General features: G+C 42.7%; 1 protein-coding gene across 1 annotated transcript in view; it reads left to right on the top strand.

Moving 5' to 3' along the window:
- btbd11b (BTB (POZ) domain containing 11b) overlaps positions 1-27639 on the top strand; it is a 65236-nt gene that overhangs the window by 30811 nt on the left and 6786 nt on the right. Inside the window, exons 2-8 of the mRNA XM_070830195.1 lie at positions 12256-12432; positions 19465-19669; positions 23616-23768; positions 24030-24195; positions 24874-24963; positions 26314-26415; positions 27505-27598. Coding sequence (XP_070686296.1) covers positions 12256-12432; positions 19465-19669; positions 23616-23768; positions 24030-24195; positions 24874-24963; positions 26314-26415; positions 27505-27598 — 987 coding nt within the window. The remainder of the gene's footprint in view (positions 1-12255; positions 12433-19464; positions 19670-23615; positions 23769-24029; positions 24196-24873; positions 24964-26313; positions 26416-27504; positions 27599-27639) is intronic.

Genomic DNA, 27639 nt, shown 5'->3' on the forward strand with positions numbered 1-27639 from the left:
ACGAAACTCTCTGACTTGCATTAATGCCTCACTGACATTGGGACCATAGACGTCGGCCTCAAGTGGAGAAATGAGGCGAGCAGAACATTTGGAAAGCAAGTTAACACGACACCCGTTTGGGATAATGGGTCGATGTGCATCACGTTTATCCTTCATTCATAGCACCTTGAGAAGGATAAAGGACACTGTTTGATAAGAGCACTTTATGTTGATGCTGTTGAGGTGTTAATGCCTGTGGACACACTTCACATAATCTCATGTGAACAGTCGTGATTTCAAAGCAAAATATCACATAAGCGGCCCTCTCAAAGGCCGCTTCACTTCAAAGTCAGATATCATTCTTCATGCAGAGCTCTCATATATACAGAAGATTTGACTTTTTAAAAGGTCTTTTTTAAATAAGCTTTCTGGGGTTGGCCAATTTCCAGGTCTGACTATGTAGCCAAGTGCATTAAACTGCCACAGCCAATCAAGCAGAAAAACATCTTGTGCCTGCCTACACTGGGCGGGGTGGGGCCGGCCCGAGTTAGGTTTGGACTCAGTACTGCCTGGGGCTGCCAGGGACTTGGCCACCATTAATTAACACTAATGCGTTGAGCATGAGTGACCTGATGATGATGGACGCTACAGTGCATACAGTGCATCGTGGGCTAGGAAGGAATATGGGATGCAACATTGTGATGGGACACATGGGGAAATGTGGCTATGCTGGTTAGAGGGGTGCAGTGGCAAGGATGTGTTTTCATGGTGAAGAAGAATAATCACTGAGGCAAGAAAAGCAAAAACACGACGAAGGGAAGTGGTGGTTTCGTGATTTATCATGTCAGGGCATCAAGTCGTTTGGTTGCATTTCTCAAGAGAAATTTTTCTTTTACGAGCAAGCTGTGAGTGTGAGGTCAGAATCCTCTGAACTACAGCCACAGTTTGACTAGTGCACTGTTTGTGCCTTTGAAAGGCTTCAATATCGGTGTCTTGTTGTTTTAAACTTTTAAGTGAACCCCACCTCAGGAACTGAGCACAGAGTCGAACACTGAACTTGGCCCTTTCAACAATGACTCCCTTTTTGCATTTATATTCCTGGCATGAAGTGTGTATGGATCTCGCAAATCTGCAGAGTGGAGCAATGAACAGAGGAAAAGAAGGATATTGTGTGCGTGTGTGTGTGAGTGTATGTGCGTGTAGGGGTGTGAGGGTGTGAGCGTGTGTGCACATTCCAGCTCCGTGCCCGTGTGTTTGGATTTGAAGTGGCCGCTCGCTGCCAGCCAGCCTCCTCCAGTCTCTGCTTGCCTCACAGCAGAGCCAGTGTGGTGGTGGTGGAGGGGGGGAGGCTGGGGGAAAACATGTGGGGGAGAGCCCAGAGGAACAGGAGGGAGACCTGGCCTACCTGCTGCATGCAGCTGACTGGAGTCAGTTGGTGTGTGGCAGATACCCAAAATACGATACCTTCAATATTTGCTTTGGCTCAATTTGTGTATTTCGTTAAAGGATGTACTGTTGGCATGAGCTGTGACATTTTTAACCTGCAATAACAATCCTGCTTTCAATATCCTTGTTTGAAACCTTGTGTGTTGCATGCATATTATTTTGCTAGTTTCTGTCAATGATGTGTACGGTAGCGGCATTGTTTCATGTCCTCTTACCTCAACAGTAAGAGGACGTGCTTTTTTGAAAGGTGAGCCTGCATGACTGATTTCATGAGTGATATTGCAAATTGGTCAATTACATTTTGGCCAATGTTCACCCCTAAGTATGAGGGCAATCACTCATTCCCAAGACTAAACAAAGAGGACATTGTTTTCTGTCAGACTTTCCACATTTTCCATAATAAGCAATATAGTTGAGGTCACCAGGGCTCCTCCCCTGAGCTTCTGAGCATTGTTCAAAATTGAATGATCACATTTCTGATACAAGTGCTCTCACATTATCAAAGTGACAGGGATATTTGCTAATGGAAGCCCTCAGCAGTGAGGGTCATTCCCCGGAGGAGTTGTTTGGGTAGGGGGAAGCAACAGGGAGCGGCACACAGCCCCCGGCCTCATCACTCTCTGCCAGGCATGGCCCACTTCCAGACAGTGTGTGTGCTGCATTCAGCCACTTTGCAAAGTCAGAATGATAGATTACGCTAGGTGAGTTAAACAATTATGGAGCAATTTGGAGCTTTATGCCTCATAAGTTCCTGGTCTACCATCCTGAAACAACTGTGGGAAGAGGAAGGGATCAAAATTTGGAGAGTGAAGTCAGATAAACCGCTCAAGCATTTCTTTTATGTTAATAATAATAATAATAATATTAGGACAGTGTTTTTTTCTGGTTGTCAAAGATTCACTCCTGTACTGTTTTGCTGCAGGAAGTTTTGGGAAATAAATGCTTACCATAAACACGCACATGCACTAATTAGATAAAACATATATGTATAAAAACTCACACACACACACACACACACACACAACACTGTGACGTTGTGTTTTTATTCTCATATGAACAGACGCGCATTAAATAGAGCTTCATAGTTCCACGCTGTGCAGGGTGTCATGCAGGTGACTGGCTCGTCTGCCCACTGCGAGTACAAGAAACCAGCGTTTAAAAAGCAAATGAGGAATGAGAGAGCAGAGCTTGCGCTTGAGGTCACTCTATAGTGACGCACAAGACGCCAGGGGTCTGGCCTGTTTGCTGGGATGGCAGCAGTTATCAGATTATTTCTGCCAGGTTGCAGACTTGGGGCTCCTGGGAGGAGCAGGCGGAAAATGAAGATAAATTTTGTGGCTAGCAGTCAGGTGTCAGGACTGAATGGGTGGTTTGCATACAGTAGCTTGTATGAATGTGAATGTGTGTACCATTTAAGACATAATAGAAATGGACAGAAACCTAACAAACAGTTGAATGTGGATGAGACTGTTTGGAAAATAGAAAAGGGTTATTTTTGATGTAGACTGTGGTCTGTGTGAGTGGTTACTGTGCACCACAGGAGCCGCTGGAATGAAGCATAAATGGACATAAAGCATGACCACATTATAATGCATAAGGCTGGCGTTATTCTGTATTATTCTCATTATCAATGCATAGTTTCAGTTTTTAAAGCTCAGTAATTTCCCAAAACAGCTGGGCTCTTTAGTTTTTAGAAAATTACATGAGCATGAGTAAATGGTGCATATATTGGGGACTATTTTCAGATGTGGATTACTACATGTTTGGTGACTGAGTGGTATACAGCACCAGGACAGTGGAATGAACTACAGTATCCCTATACAGTTGTTTTAATACAACAATGGAGGTCTGTGTCCAAGGTGCTACCTGTTGTACGATCTTTTTATTGTCAGTTTTGGTCTCCTCAATGGGATTTTTTGAAAATATGAGAAAGCAGAATAATACCAGAGTTATCCGTTAATTGTGTCACCATGAGAACGAGACATGTAACACACCCTTCACCCTATGTATCCTCCACTGAACAGACTGCACTGTGGATTACAAATCCTGGTGTCATCATTCGTCATCGCTCCTTACATCCAGAGTTTTGTGTGATGTTTTGCCCAGAACGCTTTGAATCATCCCCTCTTCCCCTCATTGCAAATACAAAAAAGTCACATTTTCTCAAATGACGAGGGAAGGAAACGTAGCTGCTACAGTAGGTTTTCACTGCATTCATTGCAGATTCAGGGTTACAGAAATATGCAGAAATGTTCATTAAACAGAAGCTACTGTGAAAATGCTTGTAAACACCATTAACAGTGAATGAGAGTTGTGTTTTGTTTCTATTTTGACCCGTGATGTAGATGCACGCCACACTTGCACACTCCCTGGGAATACCTTCATCTCAGATGCGCGCGCACACACACACACACACACACACACACAGATGTGGGAACAAACATACACACAATACACACAGGCGGTGACTGTACCTTTCCTGCCTTAAGGATTTACCGTCTTAACTCCTCTGCTCTTTGCCTCTTATTTATGGCACTGAATTCAGAGAGCGTCTTCACTTAAAAGCTCCCAGTGTTCGCAAGCGGCTCGATATGATGTCACCCCTTTAAAATGACCCAGAGGAAAATATCCCCCTGCAGCAAATCTCATTTTATGACATTAGTCACATCCTTTAATTACTCCAGTGCCCTCAGTGCTAAATGAGCAATTATTTCCGAACATTGTTGCATTTAGTGGACTTGCTGTTTCTGTTTGTCAAAAGTTCGGAGGCTTTTCATATTTTTCAGTCATAATTCACAGTGACTGCATGCTTGATTTTACTATAATGCGACAGACCACACGCACTCACTTTTTTTTCTTTCCCTCCCTCATATCAGATTATATGAGATAATTGTAAGGGAGAAAATGCTGTGGCACTGCTTTTTAAGTCTCTCCCAAAAGCTCACAGAGAGGTAGTGCAGGGTGAGCAGAGAGATTACGGCTCAGTGACTTCAGATTTTTCCCTGCTGCTGCTGATTGCCAGTATTGTCTGGAAAGCATCCTGCGGGAAGCGTTCGACTCATGGATATTACACACAGACTTATTACCCTTGACAGAAGAAATGAGATGAAAAGAGAGAAATAATAGTGAAAGAGCTGCTACTCCGGGGTGGAATAACACACAGCCTGCAGGAAGGCTGGTTTCCCTCTGATTGGAGAAGATTGCGTAATTCTCGTTGTGCCCTTGTTGTGCGTCGGTCACCCGTCGCAAGTCCTCCGTCTGTGTGTGTTTGAGTGTATGGTCCATTGTGTGTTGATGACTTGCATAGTATGTACTTGCATGTGTGTTTTTTGTTTGACTTATTCACATCTGTCTCCTTTCTTTAGCCAGTGCTTCCAGTGTGTTGCTATTTCCATGCTGCCTTTACTGCTTCAGTGGCAACTCACCTCTCATCTCATCTTCTTATTACCGTCTTTACTTTATTTTAGCATTAGCTAATTAATGCTAACTCGTAAGCTCGGCATCTGATTTTATTACCTATGAGGTTGAATGATCACAAGAATTAAAGGACCAATCTGTAAAATGTAAAATGTAAAAAGAAAACAGCAGTCGCACCACCAATGATCCAATAAGAACCTGCTATTGCTCCCAAATTGAGTAACAGATGTTTTAATATAAAAACTCAATTCAAGAGATCCATCTATAAATATGGTTCAATCCATGTTTTAATTTGCACATTAAAATGGACCAAGTTGAAAAATTGCACAAAAGTTTTTACGCTCGTGTCACAATCAGCTTCTGTCCCTCGTCTCCAGCCACACGTCTCCTTTCCCAGGCCTTTCGGTGCTATTCTCCACTAATTCACCAAATGCCCTTGGACTTTCCCTCCTTCCCCCATCACCTGACTGCCTCACCCAGCTACACACCTGGTCTTACTTCCCTCTTCTGCTCTGCAGTTACCTGGATTTCCCCGCCTCTCCCCATTTATACCGGTCTACTTCCTCTATTCTTTGTCTGAGATATTACTGTTCTACATGTGCTTGCTCTCCAGCCTCTTTGTCTTTGATCTCCAAACTGTCTGTTATGACCTTTTGCCTGTTGACTGAACTTTGGATTTCTGCCTGTTTTGGCCAGCTTTCCTGGGTTGGTCTGCCTCATGGTCCTGTAATCCGTGTACCCTTAATTAAATCATTTAATCTCTGAACTGTATCAGTCTGCCTCAGTCATGTGAATTTGGGCCCTATCCCCTGTTAGCTTGCACCCATGACAGCTTGGCAGAGGTAGAAAAAGTTGGTGTATCGATAAAAACAAAAAGTGCGACGGAAACAGAATCAGCTCAGACTCAGCTAAATCATGACGGACATGAATCATGTGACTTGAACGTCCAATGAAGCTTCGCCTCCATCAGGAGACAAAAGAATTGCAGCAGATCAAAACGTCAGATCTGTGTGGACCAAACGTTCCTCAAATCAATACATGAAGCAAACATAAATGCCATATTTCTGCGGTTTTCCATCATTTAAAGTTAGACTGGTGCTCTTAATTTGGTCATCTCACTGCACATTTTTATTTTGCAATCATTTTGTTGCACCAAACTGTGCCGGTTTGTTGATGGGCAGGTAGCAGCCAGTGGGCCTGTCAGAGCTTAAACACAGTTGACGAGTTTGGAAAGACTGAAATAAAACATAATATTGCGAGTTGTAAAATCAAAACAGTGAACTAAAAAGCAGCTCGAGCCAAGTGCAGAGTTGTGTAATAACGCTCTGTGGGGTTGTCACCTTTCACATTACATGTAGCCGCCTTGTTCATTGTTAATATAAAAATACTGATTAGTGCAGCTTTAAGAATCAATTTTACAAATGAAATAGATACCTCTTTACAAATTCTGTCAAGTGAACATCTCTCTAATTAAAGCACTGCCAACAGAGGCTCCATATAAAAGATAGGAAGGACTGAACCAGACTGTGGGCACATTTCTCTCTTTGCTTCTCGCTGTCTTGTAGTCTAATGAACACCTGCTTCAAGGAGTGTCAAAGATGAGGTGCGACCTCAATCAAGTAAATCTAATACAAGATACCTGTACCATCCACACAGAAAGGCACCACAGCAGAGAGCAGCATGGCGATGAAATGATTAATTGGATTGTTTGAGCCTCCTGTGTCAGCGAGCACAACTGAAGTGAAGTGTCCTTGAACTGGCACTTATGCATCCGAGCCCGCCCTCTGACCATTTTTATTCTATTGTTTTAGATTCTAGGTATATCATTTAAAACAGGAGCAGAGGAGGTTTGATGTGCGTACAGTGGGCTCTCCTTACCAATGTTACCTAATCCGAATACAAGACAAACCTAAACCTTCCATCTGAATGAATTTCCCTTGGCGGTTTACTCACAGTTGTGTAAGAGCACATCGGGAGGCGACACATGATGCAAACTGTGGAGGTTTTTTCAGTCTGTGTCCTGAATTTGATTGCCCAGCAAAAGGAAATCTTCCGTTTGGATTTAGCTGAACACATTGTTCGCTCTGCAGAGCACATCCCACTTCAACTAGAGACAAACTGCTTGGGATTAAGACTTTTTAATTACTAATAATTATCTGTGCGTGTCTGCTTTTGTGTGCACGCACTTCGCTGTTGTTATTAACTTGTTTGCAGCTACTGACTGTAAATTAGGATTTGTGTGAGTGCATGTGTTTGTGATTCTTCCGGTGATCGCATGTCTTTTCCCTTTGCCAGTTTCCTAATTTAAACAGACATTTGCATGTGAATTGTCAAACAGGACTCATGGTTGTACAGTCCTCCTCTGTACCCCTGCGCAGGACTAACCCATTAAAGACTTACCTCAGACCATACTAAAGTCACCTGAGAGCCCAAACCGAGATCTCACCTCTGTAGATTTTCAACCAATCTGAGCACAGCAGCTCTCCTTCAAAGGAGCTGTTTCATATTCACACCTCTGCTTGTACAACTCCACACACACGGTGAAGATTATTCAAAATGAAAAAAAGGCAAAAAGGAAAGGCATTCTAACACATCTCAACACACATCACTACTCTGTTTCCCGCTTTCCATCTCGCCATGTTTCCCTCTATGATCACTCGCCCGGTATACATATGGTAGCCATCTGGCCTGGCAGAACAGAGCCGGAGCCTAGAGTGGGGCAGCACTACTGTGATCCATGTACAGTAACAACATGATTAACCCTTTAGAGCCATAACGCTGCACTAAAAGCATTCTTTTTCTTATTCTTTCTGGTATCTTCACCTGTGTTTGCATCATGCTGTCTCTATTCGTCTTATTTTTCTCATCTTTTCTGCTTTTCTTTCATTCTGTCACCCTAAACCAAGCACTGCATTCAAGTCAGCAATTACATCTCATTCATCCAGGTAGTGCTTCAATGTACCTGCTCGCGCAATGCATTCCTGATTTGTCAGATCAAAGCTCCTCTCCGCTGTCTCTGTATGTTCCTGCAGAGCTGCAGTGTGTTTAAGGAAGTGCACTTCTCCGTCAGTCGCTCCAAAATAGATTTAAGTGCAGGGTAGGAGCCACACCGAGGTCAGCATCCGTGCCCTACTGCTCTAGTCAACCCTGGGATGATTCAGAGTGGATCCAGACTACAGTAGTCAACCCTCTGACAGACAGAAACATGAGCTAGCTTACAGCTAAGGTCTATACACTCAGTACATCGGCTGTTTGGGCCAGCACAGACTGCCCAAATGTTCTAGCAGTCAAATTTGTGCAAATGAAACATGGTGAAAATTTGCCTCAATTTCTACTTGAACAGACCTCCCTTACTCGTTGGTTGTTGTATAGTTTAATCGATAAGCTACGTGTTAATAGACAATTGATTTCCTCCTGTTTACACTCTGCTAAGACGTGCTAAGCTAAGCTAACCAGCTGCTGGCTGTTGATTCTTATTTAAGTATTTTCTGAAACTTTGAATATCTTCCCAGAATACTTCATGTGGTAACCCAAATGCATTGTGACAGATCTAAAAGTTTAAGCACATTAATTTAAAAAAAGCAGAAATGGCTGACTCTCAGGTGAAAGTGTATCATTTTGCATTTGAGGTGATACTGTATTTGGCCAGTTTTAAGTGCTGTTTTTTCTGGCAGTGAATGCAGAATATGTGTTTGGCCATGCACAGGATGTCAACTGTGCGGCTGCTTATCACAGAATATGACTAAGGTGCATTCAGTGACATCTTAATGGGAACTCCTGTGCTCATTACTTCTTCTCCAGTGACAGTGTCGTGCCTGGAGCATCATCCAGCCTCCTCTTCTCCTCAGCGACACTGAATAGCTGCCATATGGCAAACAGGACTGGTCCTCTTAAAGAGTGGCAGGTGCCCAGTGCCATCTCCCACCATCATACATCAAAAACAATAACTTTATATATTATTTTATAAATTATGTAATCATATAGTTATAATAATGGTTAGCAAACAACTTAAAGCATCTTGTGCAGTTATACTGTAGTTTGAAACCTGAGAACATTACATTTCCGGAGAGATTGCTGATGCAGTGACAATCAGGAGGAAGACAGCGACAAGAGTTCCCATCACGCAAGCACAGAGAGAGAGAGGGAGAGAGAGAGAGAGAGAGAGGGAGAGAGAGGGAGAGAGAGCAGCTACAGTCAGTGGCATGTAAGAGCTCCATCAGTTCCTCCCTGAGGGTAGACAGTGCTTTGCATTAGGACGCAGAGAGCCAGTGAGTCACCTTGCCTCAGTCCATCCTGAGAGCATTCAGCACTTCACTGTCAGCTGGTCCCGTTATTCCCCTGAACCAAGGTTAAGGAGCTGGACAGTTAAAGCTCAAGTTTTTATTCATGTTTTTCAGAGCAAGTATTCGGACCTACTCATGCAGCCCTGCAATACATGCTGGAAGCCCTGTATGATTGCTACTGTGGCTGGAGCAACCTCCCACAGAAAACTAAAATAAATAAGTAAAAGTAAAACAGACAAATAAATAAAACAGAGAGTGTGATGACAGGGCCAGGGTTAAGGTGAAAGACTTTTTTCATCCTTAAGCCAGTAATGAAAATTATGGTGACTGCGGTGCAACATTCAGACGAATCACACCAGGAGGCTTTTAGTCTGTGCACATCAGAAGAGGTGGGTCATGAATCCTGCGGTCACACTCTGAGGGGCTATTTACTTTGGTATATAATTGTTTGAGAAGAAAGTGAAGGTGCAAGGGTAGCCCCCCCCCCGCTGCTTTAAATGGTTTAAGATGGATTTCCTGGAGTTTGCACAACTGCTCGCCAAAGAGGGCACATTGTGGGCAATAAATGTAATAAAGGAGGTGTTCCAGAGTTTTCCCGGCAGACAAGTTCCCGCAGACACATAAGGAAAGTTTCTTTTCTTCATACGTGATCTTGCTGGCTCGCCTGCAGCTTTGGCTGGAAACCGCAGCTGTTTAGGACACCTGATCCTGGTGTTGCAGGTGGTGGTGTCTCCTGCTCTTTGTTCCAGAGTCGTGCAGGTTGTCAGCAGCTTTCTGGCTTCACCTGAACAAAGCTGTAGATGAGACGGTGCAACGGCCGCTGCTCTTTAAGCGGCTGCTCTGTGACTTTATGAGCTAAATAACTGACTTATTACCAAGAGGTCTGTTTCCAGATGTTTTTGCCACACCGATTTTATTAGTCGTATAATGCATGGTGAAAAGCAAACACAAGGGTATAACCAGAGGCGTGCCTTTTAAAAACAGCACTTCTGAAGAACTGTGGATTTAGATTCTGTACATTCAAAGGAAATATTGATACTAACTAACTACATTTTCTATATTGTTAGTGGGAAGGGGGGCTAAAAATTATGTTCACTGTTATTTTCTTTGAACCCTTTGAAAAGAAAAAATGCAACACCCCTCCCACAATATCACAACATAACTATGTAGATAAAATTACAAGTACTCCAATTTAACCTCCACTGATACTGATACTGTTCAAAGCCTTTTTTAACTCTGCACAAAAGCTGATCAATAGCCTCGAGTGATGTCACCTGGGTCAGTGTCAGTTGGGGCTGAAGACTGTAAGTTTGCAGCTTGATGCTACATTAGCCGCTACTTGCATAACACACCCAAATCTCTCTCAGAACTGTTGATGGTGAAGATGGATTGTGGGTAATGGATGGAATGGTTAATGGAATAATCACTAGAAGTTACTGTCAAGATTATGTTATGTTATAACGTAAAAAAAATGATGCATGGTGACTATTCTAACCAATTTTCATTTTTGAACCAATGGTTAGGTTTAGGACAAGATGATGGACTGGGTTAAAATAAGTACGTTAGTCACAGAAGTGAACTTAGGTCACATACTTAATGTACCCTTAAAAGTAACTTGTGTCATGCATGTGATGTAACTTCACTTCACTTCTGTAACTGTAAGTTACCGTGTATATAATTGTTACCATGACGACAATGGTAATAATAATATATGGTCAGGTATACCTGACACTAGCACTCTCCAATAGTCATACAGTATATGTTTATAGATATAATAATAGTGTTGATGCACCTTGTGCTGAAGCAACCTGTCAGTAGTGATAACTGACAATTGATAACAGGGTCATTTAACAGGCTGTCAATTCTGCTTTATATAACGTTCCCAAACTATTTAGTCAACCCTCAAAAGAAAGAATGCCTATCTCGCCCTATTCCCCCCCCCCCCCCCCCCCCCCCCTATAATATTGCTTTCATACAGTCCCCTTCCATGTAGTACTGTAGACTGTCTCAATTGGGAAAAGTGAAATGAATCGCCCTAAAAGCAAGTGTCTGCTCCCACAAGATGGATGAGGAATGTCATAGTCACCGCAGGCAGCACGTGCATTAAATTAGCAGCATATTATGAGAGAGGAGCCATTAAATCCGAAGCTACTTTTTTCCACACTGATTAAAGGGCTGAGTAGAGAGTCACTGCTTACAGCCATTTCATAAGTTGACACCCTGCAAACAGTAAGAAGGGTGCAGCACGAAGCTGCAGTGGAATAAAAAAATGTCAGCAAAGCGAAATGGAGAGCAGTCTGCCTCGTCACCTTCAGAGCGAGAAAGACTAACTAACACATAGAGGTGTGAATAATGAAAATGCAGCTGAAATATTCCACATTATTACCTTTGGGAGAAGTCTCTGACAGGTGCAACTAGCAGGCATAAATACTACCTTGTATGGCTTCCATTGCTTTCTAATTCAAATAATTAATCACTAATTTGACAAATATGTAAAGAGAAATAATAATTAAGGGAATAATTCTTTCAATTGTATTCCTCTTTTTTTCTGTAAAGAGAAATCAAAAATGAGTTAAAGCAACATTATGCAACCACCACCTTAAAATAACAGCTTCAAAATCATTTCGATGGTACTCTGACTTGTCACAGGGAGAAGGGCACCTCTTTCAATCCCAAACGCCTGTTCATGCACTATGTACCTTGGCTTGAGTTGGTACATTCCCCTACAAAAAACACACTACACTACATCACACACTATCAACTCTGGGTCTGTCTAAAACATGGAAAACTGCTGTGGTTGCAGATGTTTTCAGTTTCCCTTTGCTCTCTGACCTGGTCTTGTGTCGAACTCTGTTCCCCTTTGAATAATTTTGCTCTCTTTAGTGCGGTAACCTTCGTTGCTCAGATATCAACAGAGTTGAAGGTACCAGCGTCCTGTAATTACAATTTGTGGCAGCAGAAGCCGCTGTTGCCTCTGCTCATCATAGACTTTAAAAGTTACATAGTCTTGCTTGAACCTAATTGCGTGCCGTTGACAGCATCAGATACAGTATACAGATGGTCTCTTTTCAGACTGTAGTCTTGTGCTGTACCATGACTCTTTCTCTCTCTTTCTCTTGCTCTCTCTCAGGTGCACTCAGCCTACCTGAGGGTCTGACTCTTCACCGGGACCAGCAGCAGCAGCAGCAGCAGCAGCAGCAGCAGCGAGCAGGGAAGAGCGGAGAGGGAAACGCCTACAGTCAGTCTGAGCTGCGCTCCGTTGAACAGTGTTTACTGGCTACAAGAGTGGGCAGCGTCTCTGAACTCAGTGAGTGTGTGTGTCTGTGTGTGTGTGTGTGTGTGGGTGGGTGTGGCGCAGTGACACCTCCCGCAAAACTCTCTACAGTCCAATGTGCCCTTGAGCAAAGGTAAAAACCACTCAACCAAGTGGAGCTGCTCACTGGTTACCTGGCCAGACAATACTGTGCTTCCATCTTTGTGGCAACAATTTTTAGGACTCTCCTGTCATGTTTCGACATGACAGGAGTTTGGTGTGGAGGAACCTGACTTGCCTGTTCAAAGCCCTGACCTTAAACTCATCCAGCACCTTTGGGAAGAACTGAAGTGCCGACTGGCAGCCAGGCCTTATCACCCAACACCAATCCCAGCCTCCCTGAAAGGCCTTTCTTCACTGCAGACACTCTCCATAGTGGGAAAAGCTCAGATGTTAATAAAAACATTAACGATGTCTCCGTTTCTATTCAGGTTTCCCAGTAAGCCATGACAGTGAACCAGCATGCGCAGTACCAGGGCCCTGCTAAACATAATTTAGCCATCATTCATTTTATCATTCACACCTGTGCTTTTCCTACTGTGGCAAGTCCAAATGTCTTGTGTGTGGAAAAAGGTCTGTGGTGTATTTGCACTGGTGGCTGAATGGGAACAAAGCCCTGCTGCAAGGTTCCAAAGTTTTGTGGAAAGCCTTCCCAGACGTGGGCAGATTTCTATGGCAGCATATTGATGCCCAAGCTTTTGAATTCAGATGTTCAAAAGTCACATATGGGTTTAATGTTACAGTGCGTGTCTCCCTGCTCTTTGTTTGGGTGTCCGCACACTTTTGTATGTGACTGCAAAGGAAAAACGCACAGTCAGGGAGTCTACCCTTGAAAAACACACTAAAAAGTCTGTGTGTGTGTGTTAGAGTTTGATCAATATGGCTGAAAGCTAGTAGCTGTGGTTTTTAGCTGAAATTGCTGACACCTGTTATTTTTGGCTGATATCGAAGAGTTTTAAATTTCATGCCAAAATAATACTTCATGTTCAATATTTAGTGTTTGCCCCAGATTTTTATTCTTGGACTGAAGCAGAATTTAAACCATCTGATACAAATATAATAACTGGTGGTGTTTTTACAGCCTCACAGAGCCGCTAGCATGGCTATAGACTCCTAGTTTTGATAAACGTATTATGAGTTTACAATTACAAGACATTTTAACTGCAGGTTTTATTGAGGGTGTGCAGCTCTGGTCAACTAGACGTCCCCTTAACATTTGTTTTGGATTCCATTATTCCCTGATATGACAGCGTGATGTTTAATAGGGCACAAATGTTGTCTCGCGCTATCAGTAAATCACTATATCATAATCCTGCTGTGTGTGTGTGTGTGTGTGTGTGTGTGTGTGTGTGCTGATTTAAATGGATGTGAATCAGTGGGAGTTGCACTCAAAGAGCGATTCTAATGAACTACAGCCATCCATTAAAAAATGATTTTAGCTTATAAGTTTGACAAGCACTCCAAAAGTTAATTGAATGTCTGTCCAGGCCTGATGTACTCATTATTCAAAGGATAATGGGCATCAGAATGCTGTCTGAATACATTTGTACAGTACGAAGTCATTTGCATAGGCTTTAGGAGTCAATTTTATATAATACTAATAGGTTTTCTGCATCTGCATTGAGACAGTTTCATGATGATTATATTTCATCCTCTTGTCCTCACTCATAAAAAATGGTGATACAAAACAAAAAAGTTGGACAAAGAAAAAAAAGTTTCCACCTTGGTTTCTGTTTTTGGGGAAAAGTTCCTGACAAACTTTCACGAGGCCTCAACAAATCTGTGCCGACAGGCTGCGTTGCAAACAAAACTTCATGTTTTCCCATTTGATTTAATCAGATATAATCGCAGGCTCAAGATGCTCATTGGAAGTGACGAACTGTTTTGTTTTTTTGGTTCGAGTGCAACTCTGCAGCTCATTCCAGAAAACACATCTGAGTGCTGCGGCGTCCGCTGACAGACTCAGATGAGAACAATTATTTCCTAATATGCATGATATAATGCGCATAAAGAAATCCTCAAGCCACTTAATTGAGAGAGGGGTCTGTTTCTGTTGTCATTGGCATCGGTATGTCAAGACAAGTAGACAAGAAATATTTTATTTATATCCAGTGTAAACATATATCATCAGAACAAACATACAGACCATTCTCCTCTGTGGATGCTTCCTCAGGACCGAGGTGGGAGGGGTGGGGTGCAGCATTGAGGCAAATCGCCTGTCCTCTGTTCATGTAGTATTGATGAGGTCAAGCAAGGACTCATTCTGTTATGTTGACACTGCAAACACGCTGTGAGACAACAGAGCGGCCGATGGATAATAGCAGAGCTTAGTCCGGTGCTAATGTTATCAGCTCTGGAGAGGAATTCTGTAAATCACTATAGGACTTGCAAACAAACACGGCTCGAGCTGAAAAAAAAAAAAAAAGGAATAACTGAGAAAAGCAAATAGCCGGCAATGATTGCACTATCTGGCTGTCACATAGTGTATTTGAAAGAGAGCAGGATGGGAAGTGGAAAAAGAAAAAAGATGGGAAGCTTACAGAGAAAAACAAGCAGACAGTTAGATTTTTTTTTTTCCAATAAATGTATGAAATAACATTTTCTGGTCCAACGCAGTAAAATTTGCATCCTATGTAGGGACAGCTTCTTGCACTGGCATTTAGACTCAGTTTTAGAGGTTTGCCACCAATTTACCTCTTTGTATTTTCTCATATTCTCTTTCGCCAAAATGCCAAATTAGCATATTTGAAATGACAGTCCTGCAAATACTGCAATTATTAGGACTCTTGGTGTGTCATCATCACTCAGTCATGCCACCCAAAATCCGGCTTCAAATATGTTCCAGGCTTTGTTTCCGACTCTATCCATAGAGGCATACAGCGCGCAAAATATATGTAGGCTTCCTCCATATATATGTAAATCCAGACTGTCGAATGATATCACCACCACGAAGTGACACAAGGTCAAATAGCAGCGACCTCATGGTGCCGACTGATGCGTCTGCTGCCGCGGAACCTCGCTCTCTTGCTTTGAGGGAATGCTTTTAGGAAGTAGATGCTTGTAGATGAGAAGATTGATGTCGGTCTCATGTCTGTACGCTAAATATGGAGCTACAGCCAGGAGATGGTTAGCTTAGTTAGCTTAGCATAAAAGGCTGGGCACTCTCAGTCTGTCCAAAGGTAACAAAATATTTTTGCTTCCTATTCACCATGCACACATGAGACTGGTAACAATCTACTAATTTAATGCTCCTCTATGAATATATTTTCGGGGGGGGGGGGGGGGGGGGGGGTTCCCTTTAAATTCTACTTTTTCATTCATAAAACAGTATGGCTGCTTTAATTCCACTATCACTCACCTGTAGCTGGATTTTTACGCTTGACTTCTTCGTCACATTCATAATGGGCTTTTAACTTGTATTACCTGCAACTATATTTGGCACTAAAATAATAATGCCAGTATTAATAATTCATGTTTAGCCTTCCAATCCCCCAGAAGGTACTTTGTCATAACATATTAGTTATTAATGCTGATTTTAAAAACACTCCTAAGCATCATTATACATTATTATTGTAAATGGAGCTCAAAACACATTTTACCACTGCAAGGAAAAGGCTTTTGGAGCTGGTATTAGCTGTTCCAGAAATTGTGATCTTTCCTTTTTAATTTCATCTGCTGCTCTATTCTCAGGTCTAGCCTGATAGACGACTGTTTCCCTGTAAGTGTTTCAGCTCAGAACTAAGAGAGGGGGCTGCCAATGGCCACCCGCACTCTCTGTAATACCTCTCAAAGATCATTTTGTTGTGGTAGCAGCTTCTTCTCTGAGAATGGTACTTACTTTAATACCACAGAATGGCCATGTGTCTGATGAAAGTAGCAATTTAAAGATTTTAGTGCTTTAGTGCTTGTTGTTTTGCTCTGAGACGGCGATGTTGATCGTGTCATTAAACCTTTAAGTTAAATGGAATCAGCTGAGACCAAAACATGAAACTAACCAAAGTTCCAAGGGTGTCACATGACAAAAGCAACATGCAATCAGTGAGGGGCAATACATAGGATAAATCAGTGCAATTCTTCACTGCTTATGTGATAATTTTGCTTCGATTCAACACTAGTAGCTTTTTGTTTAACAGCGTGCTGGTGAGGAGTGAAGTATTCCCTCATGTGGAATTAACAATGTTACATCTCCCATCCTCACATACTTCCTCCTCTAATAAAGACCCCAGAGACCTCTGACAGCGAGACAGTCATCACATGATGTTACTTTGTATGCAAACTAACCTGTCCTGGTTCTTGAGCGAGCCTTACAGACAGGTTACTGCAGGGAAGCTGTGTGCTTGTTCCTATCACAGGCTGTGATGTGCGACTCCTCAGTCGTGATAATGTCAAGCCATTCTGAAAGTTAAAGTAGAGATGTGCAGTGATGGGCATAAAGCTCATGGCACAACATTAAAAGGAATAATTCTGTTTCCTCAACAATGTTTCATATTCAAAGAGACCACCGGCTCAGTCATTTTCTTGTTAAGCTGACACCTTTCTTCCTTCTTTTTCATTTTTCTCTTTTGCTCAGTGAGTCTTTTTCATTAACTCCTCTAGATCTGGATGCATCAGCTCCATAAAGATAGTGTTTGTGCCCACCATGTTATCTTGATATCCACAGTCGTTGGTGGCTAAAAGCTCTGTTTTCAGATGGACAAAAGTAATAGTAGAAAGAATAACTAATCTTGTTGAGTCAGGATGGCCACAGGCGACCATTAAATATAATCAGGGATGCATAGCAGCACGTTATTGAAACACAGCAGCGTGATGATGGCAGCAGCTGCAGTGCAGCCTGGACCAGTGGATCACTACCCAGAGGAAAGCTGGTTACTGTGTGTTTATTTTGCTCCATCTGAAATTAGAGTTAATTTCTATGTTTCCAAACAGCATATATGCTTTCCCTCTCACTATTAAACATTGAACAGCCCTCACACTCTCTGAAGTAATGAGCAATTTGGTTGTTATGTGGGAGCTGCATTGCCTGTTACTGACCTTAAAGGTGCCAACTCTCATAAAATCCCTCGTAAATCAAAGCAGTGCCATTATTCTCTTGAAAATGGCATATTTGTGTGACTTTGCTTTCCTAAGGGGAATTTAAAGCTTTGAAAACAAAGAGAGAGCATCGCCCCACAGCTAAAAGGTAATCGCCAAGATACCTGAGGAGCCGGATCGGCTGTGTGTGTCCTCCACCTCTCCTTTTCTTGTTAGCATAAAGAATTAATTACCCAGGATGAGGTATTGATTAAAGGCCTGAACCCTATAATGAAAAAACTATTGATGTAGCTTATTAAAGTGCTGTACCTCCGTCCGTCTTTTTATTTGACCAAATCAAAGAATCCTCACGGCTCTGTGCTGATATATGGTCTCTGAAAACAACGAGTTAATCCTTTTTCAGCAGCAATATCTGCGTACACCTGCTGAAGGAGCAGCAGTAATCTCACTTATGTGTTAAACTGCTGCTACTTCACTACTGTCGCACTCTTTCAGTGTTAGAACTAGAAATAATCTTCTTCCTCGTCCCTGCCAGTCCCCTCTGCTAGCACAGGAAATGTCACAGGCCAGCATAAATAAGACACAAGAACCGGCTGTCGCTGACCACCTCAGCTCCCCTTACCGAGCTTAAGAGGGCACTGTTACAAGCTTATCTGTATTCCCGTTAGTGCAATTAAGCGGAAGACGCAGGAGGAGTAACAGATAACGACAGAGAGAAACTGCACGGCCTTGACTCAAAGTTTGAACAAGAGGTGGACATTCCTGTCATAATATTTCCTGCTCGCTGCATCAGGAGATGATGTCCAGCACATTTCTCTATCAGCATAGCCCCACTGTTCCCAGAGTACCGCTGAGAGATTGACTGTTTTATTGCATGAATGCTTTTCCCTCATTCAGGCATCCTTTTCACACTCGCCTCTCACATTGTCGAGGCTAAATGGAATCTTGGCAAGCGCCAAATAGTGCAATTTTGATGCTAAACAAACCCTTTTGTCCAGGGGAATGAGTGTTTGTTCCCATTCTGTATTGTATAGGCACACATACAGTACAGTTGATTTAGACCGGGGGAACCAAGTGCCATCCTGCTCTATTACTGTCTTGCCTTGAATAGTATCAAATTGACCAGAACAACATGACACAGTATTTTTATTTTTTTATTTATTCCTTTTTTTTTAGAGCGACCTCACTTCAGAATTTCATTACATTTTCTCATAGTGCAGTGGGTCTAGACTGGAAGGAGAAGCGACAGAAATCTGGCAGCAGTGAAATGGGATTTGAGTCCATGCTGTAATAATACAGGGTTGTTTTTCAAGTAAGCATGCTCTGCCACTCAATAACTAAGGTACCGGAGTCATAATGTTTTTTTGAAGCAGGTGGTGATCTTGACTGTCTGGCTGGCTGTGACATAAACTTCCAACTCATCTCCCGATCTTTGATTAGCAGAGGTGCAGCATTAAAATCTATCTTGTCCCTTAAGTATAAAACAAGGGGCTGAACATGCTTTTCCAAGAACTGTTTACTCTCTTTTAGACACGCCTAGAGAATATTCAAATTTTTATTAGCAGAGTCCTCTCAAGCTTTGATTTTTCAAGCACAACTGGATGACCTTAAAATACTGACAAATTATGCAGAGGAAATAGCTTGGAGTAGCTAATGTTTATCCATAAATATTCATTCTTTACACAGAGCCGTCCTGAGCATGCTTTTTCTCCTGCTCTCCCTCTGTGAGCAGCAGAGAAAGGACTGGGATAAACCCTGTCTTTTTCCTGACTGTGTTGTAGAAACTCTCGATTTCTCCTGACAGGGTGAGCTCTGAGGGGGCAGGAAGGAACGAGGATGATTCCCCGACGTCTTTTTAAAGGCTGTGCGCTCAAACTATTCCTGTCTTTTCACCCTCGTGTCCGCACATGAGTTCCTTTCTCACTGCTCGTGCTCCTTTTGTGTTTCCCCTCATGGTGTGTGTGTGTGTGCGTATGTGTGTGTGTGTGTGTGTAGGTGACCTGGTGTCGCGGGCCATGCACTACCTACAGCCACTGTATATGAAGAACCACAACAATGGGACGCCGATCCACCAGAAGAGCAGCGTGATTCACTGGCAGCCCGAGGCAATCTACACGCTGTGTTACTTCATGCACTGCCCTCAGATGGAGTGGGAGAACCCCAATGTTGAACCTTCCAAGGTTACCTTACAAACAGAGAGGTGAGAGGAGCTTTCTAAAACAAACAGCACCCAGCTGTTCAAGGAAATTACACTCTGCGCCTTTTTGCAAAGTGAAACCAGACATTTGTGACCCTTTTTAAATAAAAAATTCACTACTTCATTAGGAATTTGGGGAGCCATAGACGAGGCATGAAAGTATCTAATTAAGTGTTAGTTTTGGTCATTTTTTGTAAGAAAAAAGGGAAGAAATATAGAACCATATAGATATAGAATGACACCAGCCTTCAATCCCATAAGTCTGACCCTTTTGGAAATAAAGGGCTGAAAACAATAAGTACACTTCTCTGATTCTCACAAACAGAAATTAAAGGCACCACAACAATTGGGAAAAATGCTCGGTTTGTACACATGGAGGCTTTAATGCAGCTTTACTCAATATTTTTGGATGCAATGGATGCAATGGATCATATGTAGGGAGGAGCTGTTACCTGGATTTTGAGTGTTTTAGTGTCTTTCAGCTCTCATCAGCGTTGTTTTCAGATGAAGCACGCAGCAGCCGTTTTCAATAAAAGCTCTACAACACCCTACTGTACACAACCTGTCCTGCTCTAAACAGACTGGCAAAGTTAACGAACACAGTGGGGTATTTCATGGCTAAAGAGCCAGATATTTTTCTAAAATTAGGGTGAATATTGTACTTAAATCCTCAGATGTCCACACATATGGCTCACAAAGAATGCCAGTCGTACTCCATATCTGCTGGATGTATAAATTCTTTGCCAACAAGTTCGCCATATCAACTCAAATGGTGATAAATATGTCAAAGTTGTGTATACCTCTTACAGCCCTAAGATTCAATTTCATTGTTGACTAAAACAAACTTTACAAAAAACTGGTGCAATTATGGAACTAAGAACACTTACTATGGCTTTAATCAACCTCCATCAGGAACTGAGATGATGGGCATCCACAGGCTTGTGGCACAGCTGTAACAGGATCATCTGATAGAAATGCAGCAAAGCACAAAGCACAGTACAATAGTAATAAAAAAAACTGTATTTGCTGTATCTGGTAGAAAAAGAAAGTTGCCAGTTGTTTTATCTAGATGTGTACTTGCACCTCCCATCATATTTGAGCTGTGAAAAATGTTTGTGTTTTTGAAAGCCAGAACGAGGCAAAGTAATAGAATCGCCTGGTATTGATTAATCCATCACCTCATTTTCTACTGCGGGATAGTAAAAACATTGCACCTTTTAATGTTCACTGGAGCAATAATAAAATGACACAATGCCACCACAGTGAGAAAAAGTGGAAACTCCCTGTAGTTCCAGTATTTACACTCCTGCATCTGTCCTCTTTTCACCTCAGAGTATTGCTTTATGGACACTGTCCAGTAGTAATGTTCCTTCAGTAGAGAACTGCAGAGATCATGCTGCTGTAACTATACTCCTCAGCAGACTTTTATTGTATCTCTGGTTCTGTGTGCTCACCCCTGAAATGGCACACCAGATGTTTTCCTCTGGAAGTGCAGCAAAGTTTTATATAAGTGAATTGTCAACTTAGTGGCCACTTGAGTGAGCCCTCTGTGTGACCTGAGCAGCAGCAGGAAGGGGCTGATGAGGCGAGCGTGCACGAACATGTGCTCAGTCAGTAATTACCGTCACTGACATAGTGGGGCATTATCAGCCGCCAGCTGTAGGACTGTGTTTGTGACTTACATGTGAATGCCATAAGGATTAGGCAATATTTCCATGCCATTAATTCCCTTGATCCTGCATCCTGTAGTTTTTGGAACACTCTATAGTTTTGCCATAAGTCAGGAAAGCAAAGAGCAGTCCACACGGTCTTCTACGAGCTTCTACTCATGACACACCCTTTCTGCTGAGATTGTGAGCTATTTCTTTTTATTTTGTCGCTCATCCTGTCCCGCTGTAGCATTTACGCCTCGACCTGTTCAGTATTTCCTACAGTTTGGTGGAAACTCCTGTCAGCTTGCGGCAGAGGTGGGAGAGAGTTGAGCCTGAGCAGTCCTCCTCTGGGGCTCCAGACTATATCGCCTGCAGTGGAGCAAGTTATCAGCTAATGTGCGTCCCAGGTGTCCAACTCTCATCTGCTTTAGCTCTAATCTTCATTTTTAACAAAAATCACATTTATGTGTGTTTGTTTTAGACATATTTAAGCACATCGGCAGAGCCAGAATTAGGGAAAGCCCTTAGACTGCAGCAACCTCTGCTTTATTGCAGTTCTTGAAAGAGGTTTGCATGGAAACAGCGAGACCTTGAACTTCCTGTGAACTAGTGTTTCCGTTGGGCTTGTGAGTGAATGTATTACCATCATACGTTCCTTGCCTCTTGATTAGGTGTTCTGTGCCGCTTTAATGAAGACTGTGGAACCAATAGCGTCACGTGGCCGTAGGTCAGGCTCCTCTGAAGTGATTAAAACAATAGGGTTTGCATTTCTTAGTAGACCAAAGTATTATTACAAACTAATCGCATTGAAACAAGAGCAATTTTGATGAGTGACTAATTAACAGTGAGTGACAGATGTGGGCCGCGCATGTGTCAAGGACAGTCCAGGCATTAAGACATCCCTTTTAAAGTGATTTATTGAACAACAAATCTCAGAGGACTAAACAAAGTTTCTTCAAGTACACACCGAATGGATGTGAGACAGCTCATACAAAACACATAGTCTTCAGCAGCATTCAAACTGTATCAAAGACAGTTTTCTTACCTCATGAAACCAAACAGATTGTTAATACTATGATCTGAATACTGTTCTACATGATTAAGAAGACCAATGTGCTTAAACATGTTCTAAATTGTCAGATTTGACTCGCACAAGTTAAACTGGTTACTTTAAAAAAATAAATGAATGAAACTTTAGAAACCATATCTTAAGCTTGTTTTTCTATATTTGTATGTATATTCACACATATGTAATACAGTATAATTGTCAATATCAGCCTTCATATTGTGCCGGCAGTCGCATGACATATACTTGTCTCATTATAATACTTAATGTAGTCTAATTAATAACGTAGTGCTGTCTGTCTGTGTGTGTGTGTGTGTGTGGTTATGTTTTGCATAATGTATTTATGACAGCCCATTGTTAAATGAAGAAAGTGTGCATTTATATCCATAACATAACATGTCAATATGTGACATCATGCGTATGTACGTATCTTCATGCTTATGGATTCCATGTGGCTGCAGGATGTTGAATCCGCTGGATGATTTCCTGCCTCTGTCTAAGCTCTACAGTACAGTAGGTTTGCAAAAGAAAGAACATTATACCTTTAGTTTACTTTTTAGCAGATAATGAGCTGTCACAACTACTGTATGTGGGCATGCAGTAACCGCACTCGCCATCCATTATGTTTGCAGAGAGCACAGTGATGTTCGTAAGACCTTATAATGCCATGCAAAATAGATTAGAAGCACAGCAATGGCAATGCTTAAAGTGTTCTGATGATACACGTAATGTCATTATTTCTACCTCGCAATGCATTTAAAAGCATATAGAAACTATTATAAAGCATTACGCATATCTTGCAATGCATTTGGTTTTTACGACGCAGAACAGAAATAGATACAGATATACATTATTCCTCAGTGTGACCAGGTGAAACAGCATGAATGCAGCAAAATAGGCAGTGAAGAGATTCAAGATATAGTGGAAACAAACCATCTGCATAAATGGCAATAATGTATGGTCTTTAATCTATGCTGGGATTTTGCTCAGTTTAGTTTTTCTCACATCATCTGTGTGACACACTAGTTTTGAGTGTTTGATTTCATTTTCTAGACGGAGTTCATCCTGTTCCCAAACATCCGCCAAACCGGGCAAGATCTCCAAAATAACATATGCAAATTCAGTATTAGGAGGATTTCCCTTGCAAGTGCTTGAGCACACTCAGTACTGAGTATGACTGAAGTTGTGTGTCTCTGGTGTCCAGAACATGTGCCTCTATCTCCCCTCACAGGCCGTTCATGGTGCTGCCGCCTCTGATGGAGTGGGTGCGCGTGGCCGTGGTTCACACCGAGCACAGACGCAGCCTCTCTGTGGACAGCGATGATGTCCGGCAGGCTGCCAGACTGCTGATGCCTGGAGTGGACTGCGAGCCCCGTCAGCTCCGGTACGGCTCCAAGCGGTGTACTCGCATGTGTGCACCCAGCCTCTTCATCTGCACATAAAAAACACCAGCAGGCAGACACGCGAACTCGCACACAAACTTGCACACCAGTGATACGGGCAAGAAAGGATAGGCATACTTTCCATGCGGTCATCCTGCCCGTAGTGTTAAGAAATAAAGCTCGTGAGGTGTTCAGGTAAAATGGCGCAACACTCAAAACAGTCAGCTTGTGCTGTGAATCACTTTGTGTGCTTTGCCCTTCAGAACGGATGACTGCTTCTGTGCCTCGAGGAAACTGGATGCTGCCTCCACTGAAGCGAAGTTCCTGCAGGACCTGGGCTTCCGCATGCTCAGCTGTGGACGCACGGACCTGGTGAAGCAGGCTGTCAACCTGCTGGGGCCCGATGGTATCAACAGCATGAGTGAGCAGGTTAGAGACCCAGTCAACACATTAAATAATGCATATGTAGGCAGATTTATACTCTCTCTCACACACACACATACTCACACACACACACACAAGGGATGTGGAACAGAAAATGCTGTTTGCTTGGTAAACTGCGGCTCGTTCACCTTTGAGCACCATGAGCAGAAATGCAGTCATGAATATTAAAGCTTATTCTTACATATATTTTTCCGCAGCTTTCCTGCCAAGCTGCTCTGCATTATGTCACGACTACCACCTCCAGTACAGTAAATCTTCAGGGGAATACTGAAAGTGTAACTCAGGATTTTCCAGGGGAAATCAACATTTAGTTTGGAGCAGAAACTTTCAAATACAGAGTCGAGTACTTTGTGTTTCTGTCAGACACACTCTGCTGACGTCCCTAATGACCAAGGATCAATAGCAGAATATAACTCTCATCAGGCTCAAGGTGCCAGGAGCAGGACTGTCACATTTAGAGCAAACTGAATGTTCAGCAACTAATTTATTGTCATTGGCACAATGCCAGATGTTTGACATGGCTCAATAAACTAAAAATGCAGTACGCTGGGGGGCAGATTTGAGGATTTGATGATGCCATTAGGTGTTTTTTGTAGAACCAGGGAGTCTTTAACTTCCAAAGTCATGCGACTGCTCTTGTTCTCTGTACCTGTGCCTGTGCAGGGGATGACCCCGCTGATGTATGCTTGTGTCCGCGGAGATGAGGCCATGGTACAGATGCTGCTGGACGCCGGAGCTGATATTAACAGCGAGGTCAGTGCTGATGAAGTTTTTACTGCTATTCTGGTTTCAACATTGGGTAGATCAAAGTCAAATGAAGGAAAGATTATTCTTGTGTAAAAAAAGATCTACACAGAGCAGAACGAAGTTCGCATTACCCTCATGAGATGAATAGAAACGCCTTAAGTGATCTACCCAGTGTTTTAAGGTGACATTTTAGTGGGAGGCAATGTATATGTCAAGGAGGACTGGTGAGATGTGACCTTACAGCTTGTGTTATATATGTGGAGTCTCATAATGATAACCTAAAAGTGATTCAGCAATGTTTGTAAGTGCTGAGAATGATGTGTGTGGTGTTGAGAAAACGTCCCTCATCTCCCCCTCTGTGTTCTCTCCCATGTGTCACGGAGCTGAATGTATAAGAGCTGATGATCATGAGGCACTGACTGCCCTGCCACGAACAGATCAAAATTACATATGAAGTAAAACTTTGAGTATTTAGACTGTAAAACATGACGCAGAGGTTTGTTGCTGACTCATTTAATCCGAAGCGATAAAGATCGCCTGGCTTGAAGCAAACTGAAGTCCCCACAGAGTCTGCAGAGGCTCCACGTGGCATCGTCCTTTGACTCTGTGCAGACATTACAGAGGTGGTTCAGTTAAGGCCTCATGATCCTGGTCTTCGTTAGTCACCTTAGCAACAACATGTCCCATCAGCCATTGTGTCAGAGTCGATTTGCTGTCCACTGCATTCATGACCCCTGGCCAAAGCACAAAGCACTGTCGACTAACATGTAAAGACCCGCTTTCAGATTGATTCAGCTATGCAGCTTCAAAATGACTTTGAATTCCCTCAAAGTTAGAATCACTGGTGACAGCCCGTCATGAACAGTGCAATTTCATTGGATGAATCAGGTCAGAACTTCAATGCCCCTTTGTTCCCAAAGCAGCATGAGGAAGATATGTGCCTTTGTGCTTCTTTCATGTGAATGTATGTCACGTCTTCATTTAGCTCACAGTGTTTCATTGTGGCCTGACCAGAGAGATGAGCCTTAGAGAGGTCGGGTCAGAGCCCTGTCAGAGAAACCCACCACAGCAGAGGGTGGAAAGATTAGAGTGAAACCATTAGGACTAACTAGACAGATCAATCCCTCGTGTTCATTAGATGGCGAACACAGTGACAGGATGTCCTCCACAGCCCCAGGGTTCCTGGTTAATTACTCTAGTTTCTCCTGTAGAGCTTCCTGTCCCCCCCTCTCCTCCCTGCAGCTGCTTGTCTTGTGCTCCGTGGGCCATGTAGTAGTTTTAATGGCTTCGTATCTCTCTCCCTCACCTTTGTCCCTCCTACCCTACCCGACCCACCTACCTGTGTCCCTTCCCCAGGTGCCAAACTCAGTGCACAAGCACCCCTCAGTCTTTCCCGAAACGCGGCAGGCGACGCCCCTCACTTTCGCTGTGTTACACGGACATGTGCCTGTGGTGCAGGTAGTGACGTCCTTTCTCACCTGTGACTCTCACATCACGACCTCTCGTTGTGCTTCAGCTCATGGTTGGTCATCATTGTCATTTTTGTCATCAAAGCTTCTTGGTGGTGATGATGATAATGGTTCTCCACTACGAGTTTTCTCCTGTCTCTCTTTTTTTATTTTCTTTTTCCAAAATGATTGAAATGCTGTCTGTGTGATGTGCAGTGTGACCTTTTTTTTTTTATCTTGAAAGAGGTCATTTACCCCGTCAATCTTTAGGTCTGAACGACACGGCCTCGTGTCACGTAGTATGTTTGTGCAAATGGATCAGACTGCATTTAGCGAGCGGAAAGTGGAAACACAGCTGCCTAATTGCTATCAAACTCGTTTAATTCATTCAGTTTGTCCTCTAAATGATCTATCCATTGGATTTTGAATCATTAAATTCTAATGGGAACTGTTTCCGCCATGTGACGCCACAATTTGATCCCTGAGGACATCAGATAAATGTTAAAGAAATTGAACGGAGATCAAAAAAGTAGAGTGTAATAATGTTGTCATTATGTAACTATTATGTAATTATTTCACACTTGGCAAGATGTTAATTTTAAATGCAAGATGACATAAAGTTATGACATCCAGGAACTTGTTTGGATCATTCACCTACAAAAGAAATGTGTATTGTTTACATTCTATTAAGCCTAAAATCAACATTCAGCTCATATTTCTGAGGAATATGAGGAATACTTTGACATTTTGTGACTTAAGCTTAGTCGCTTTATTCTTGCCAAGAGTGAGATGAAAAGATTGATACCACTCTTGTGTCTGTATGGTCAATATGAGCAAGTGAATTTCCCCAAAATGTTGAACTATTCCTTTGAACAGTGGAGAGTAAATTAGTATCTTCAACAGTTTATAATGTAGCAGTATAAAAGTTGAATATCCACTATTCTCTATATAGATTTGTTATGCTAATGAATCAGATGAGAGAACCTGAACATTGACAGACTGACTTCTAATCATTCTCATTAGCCAACTGACTTCTCCTCACCCTCTCTCTCCCTCTCCCATCATGCCCCTCTGTGTCGCCACCCGGCCTCCCCTGCAGCTGCTGCTGGATGCCAAAGCCAACGTGGAGGGCTCCCTGCAGGACGGGATGGAGAACTACACAGAGACCCCGCTGCAACTGGCGGCTGCTGCAGGTACAGAGACGCAGCGTGACTCCCATCCTCTGCCTCCCATC

Source organism: Pempheris klunzingeri, chromosome 5, assembly GCF_042242105.1.
Source record: "Pempheris klunzingeri isolate RE-2024b chromosome 5, fPemKlu1.hap1, whole genome shotgun sequence".
NCBI classification, from domain to species: Eukaryota; Metazoa; Chordata; class Actinopteri; order Acropomatiformes; family Pempheridae; genus Pempheris; species Pempheris klunzingeri.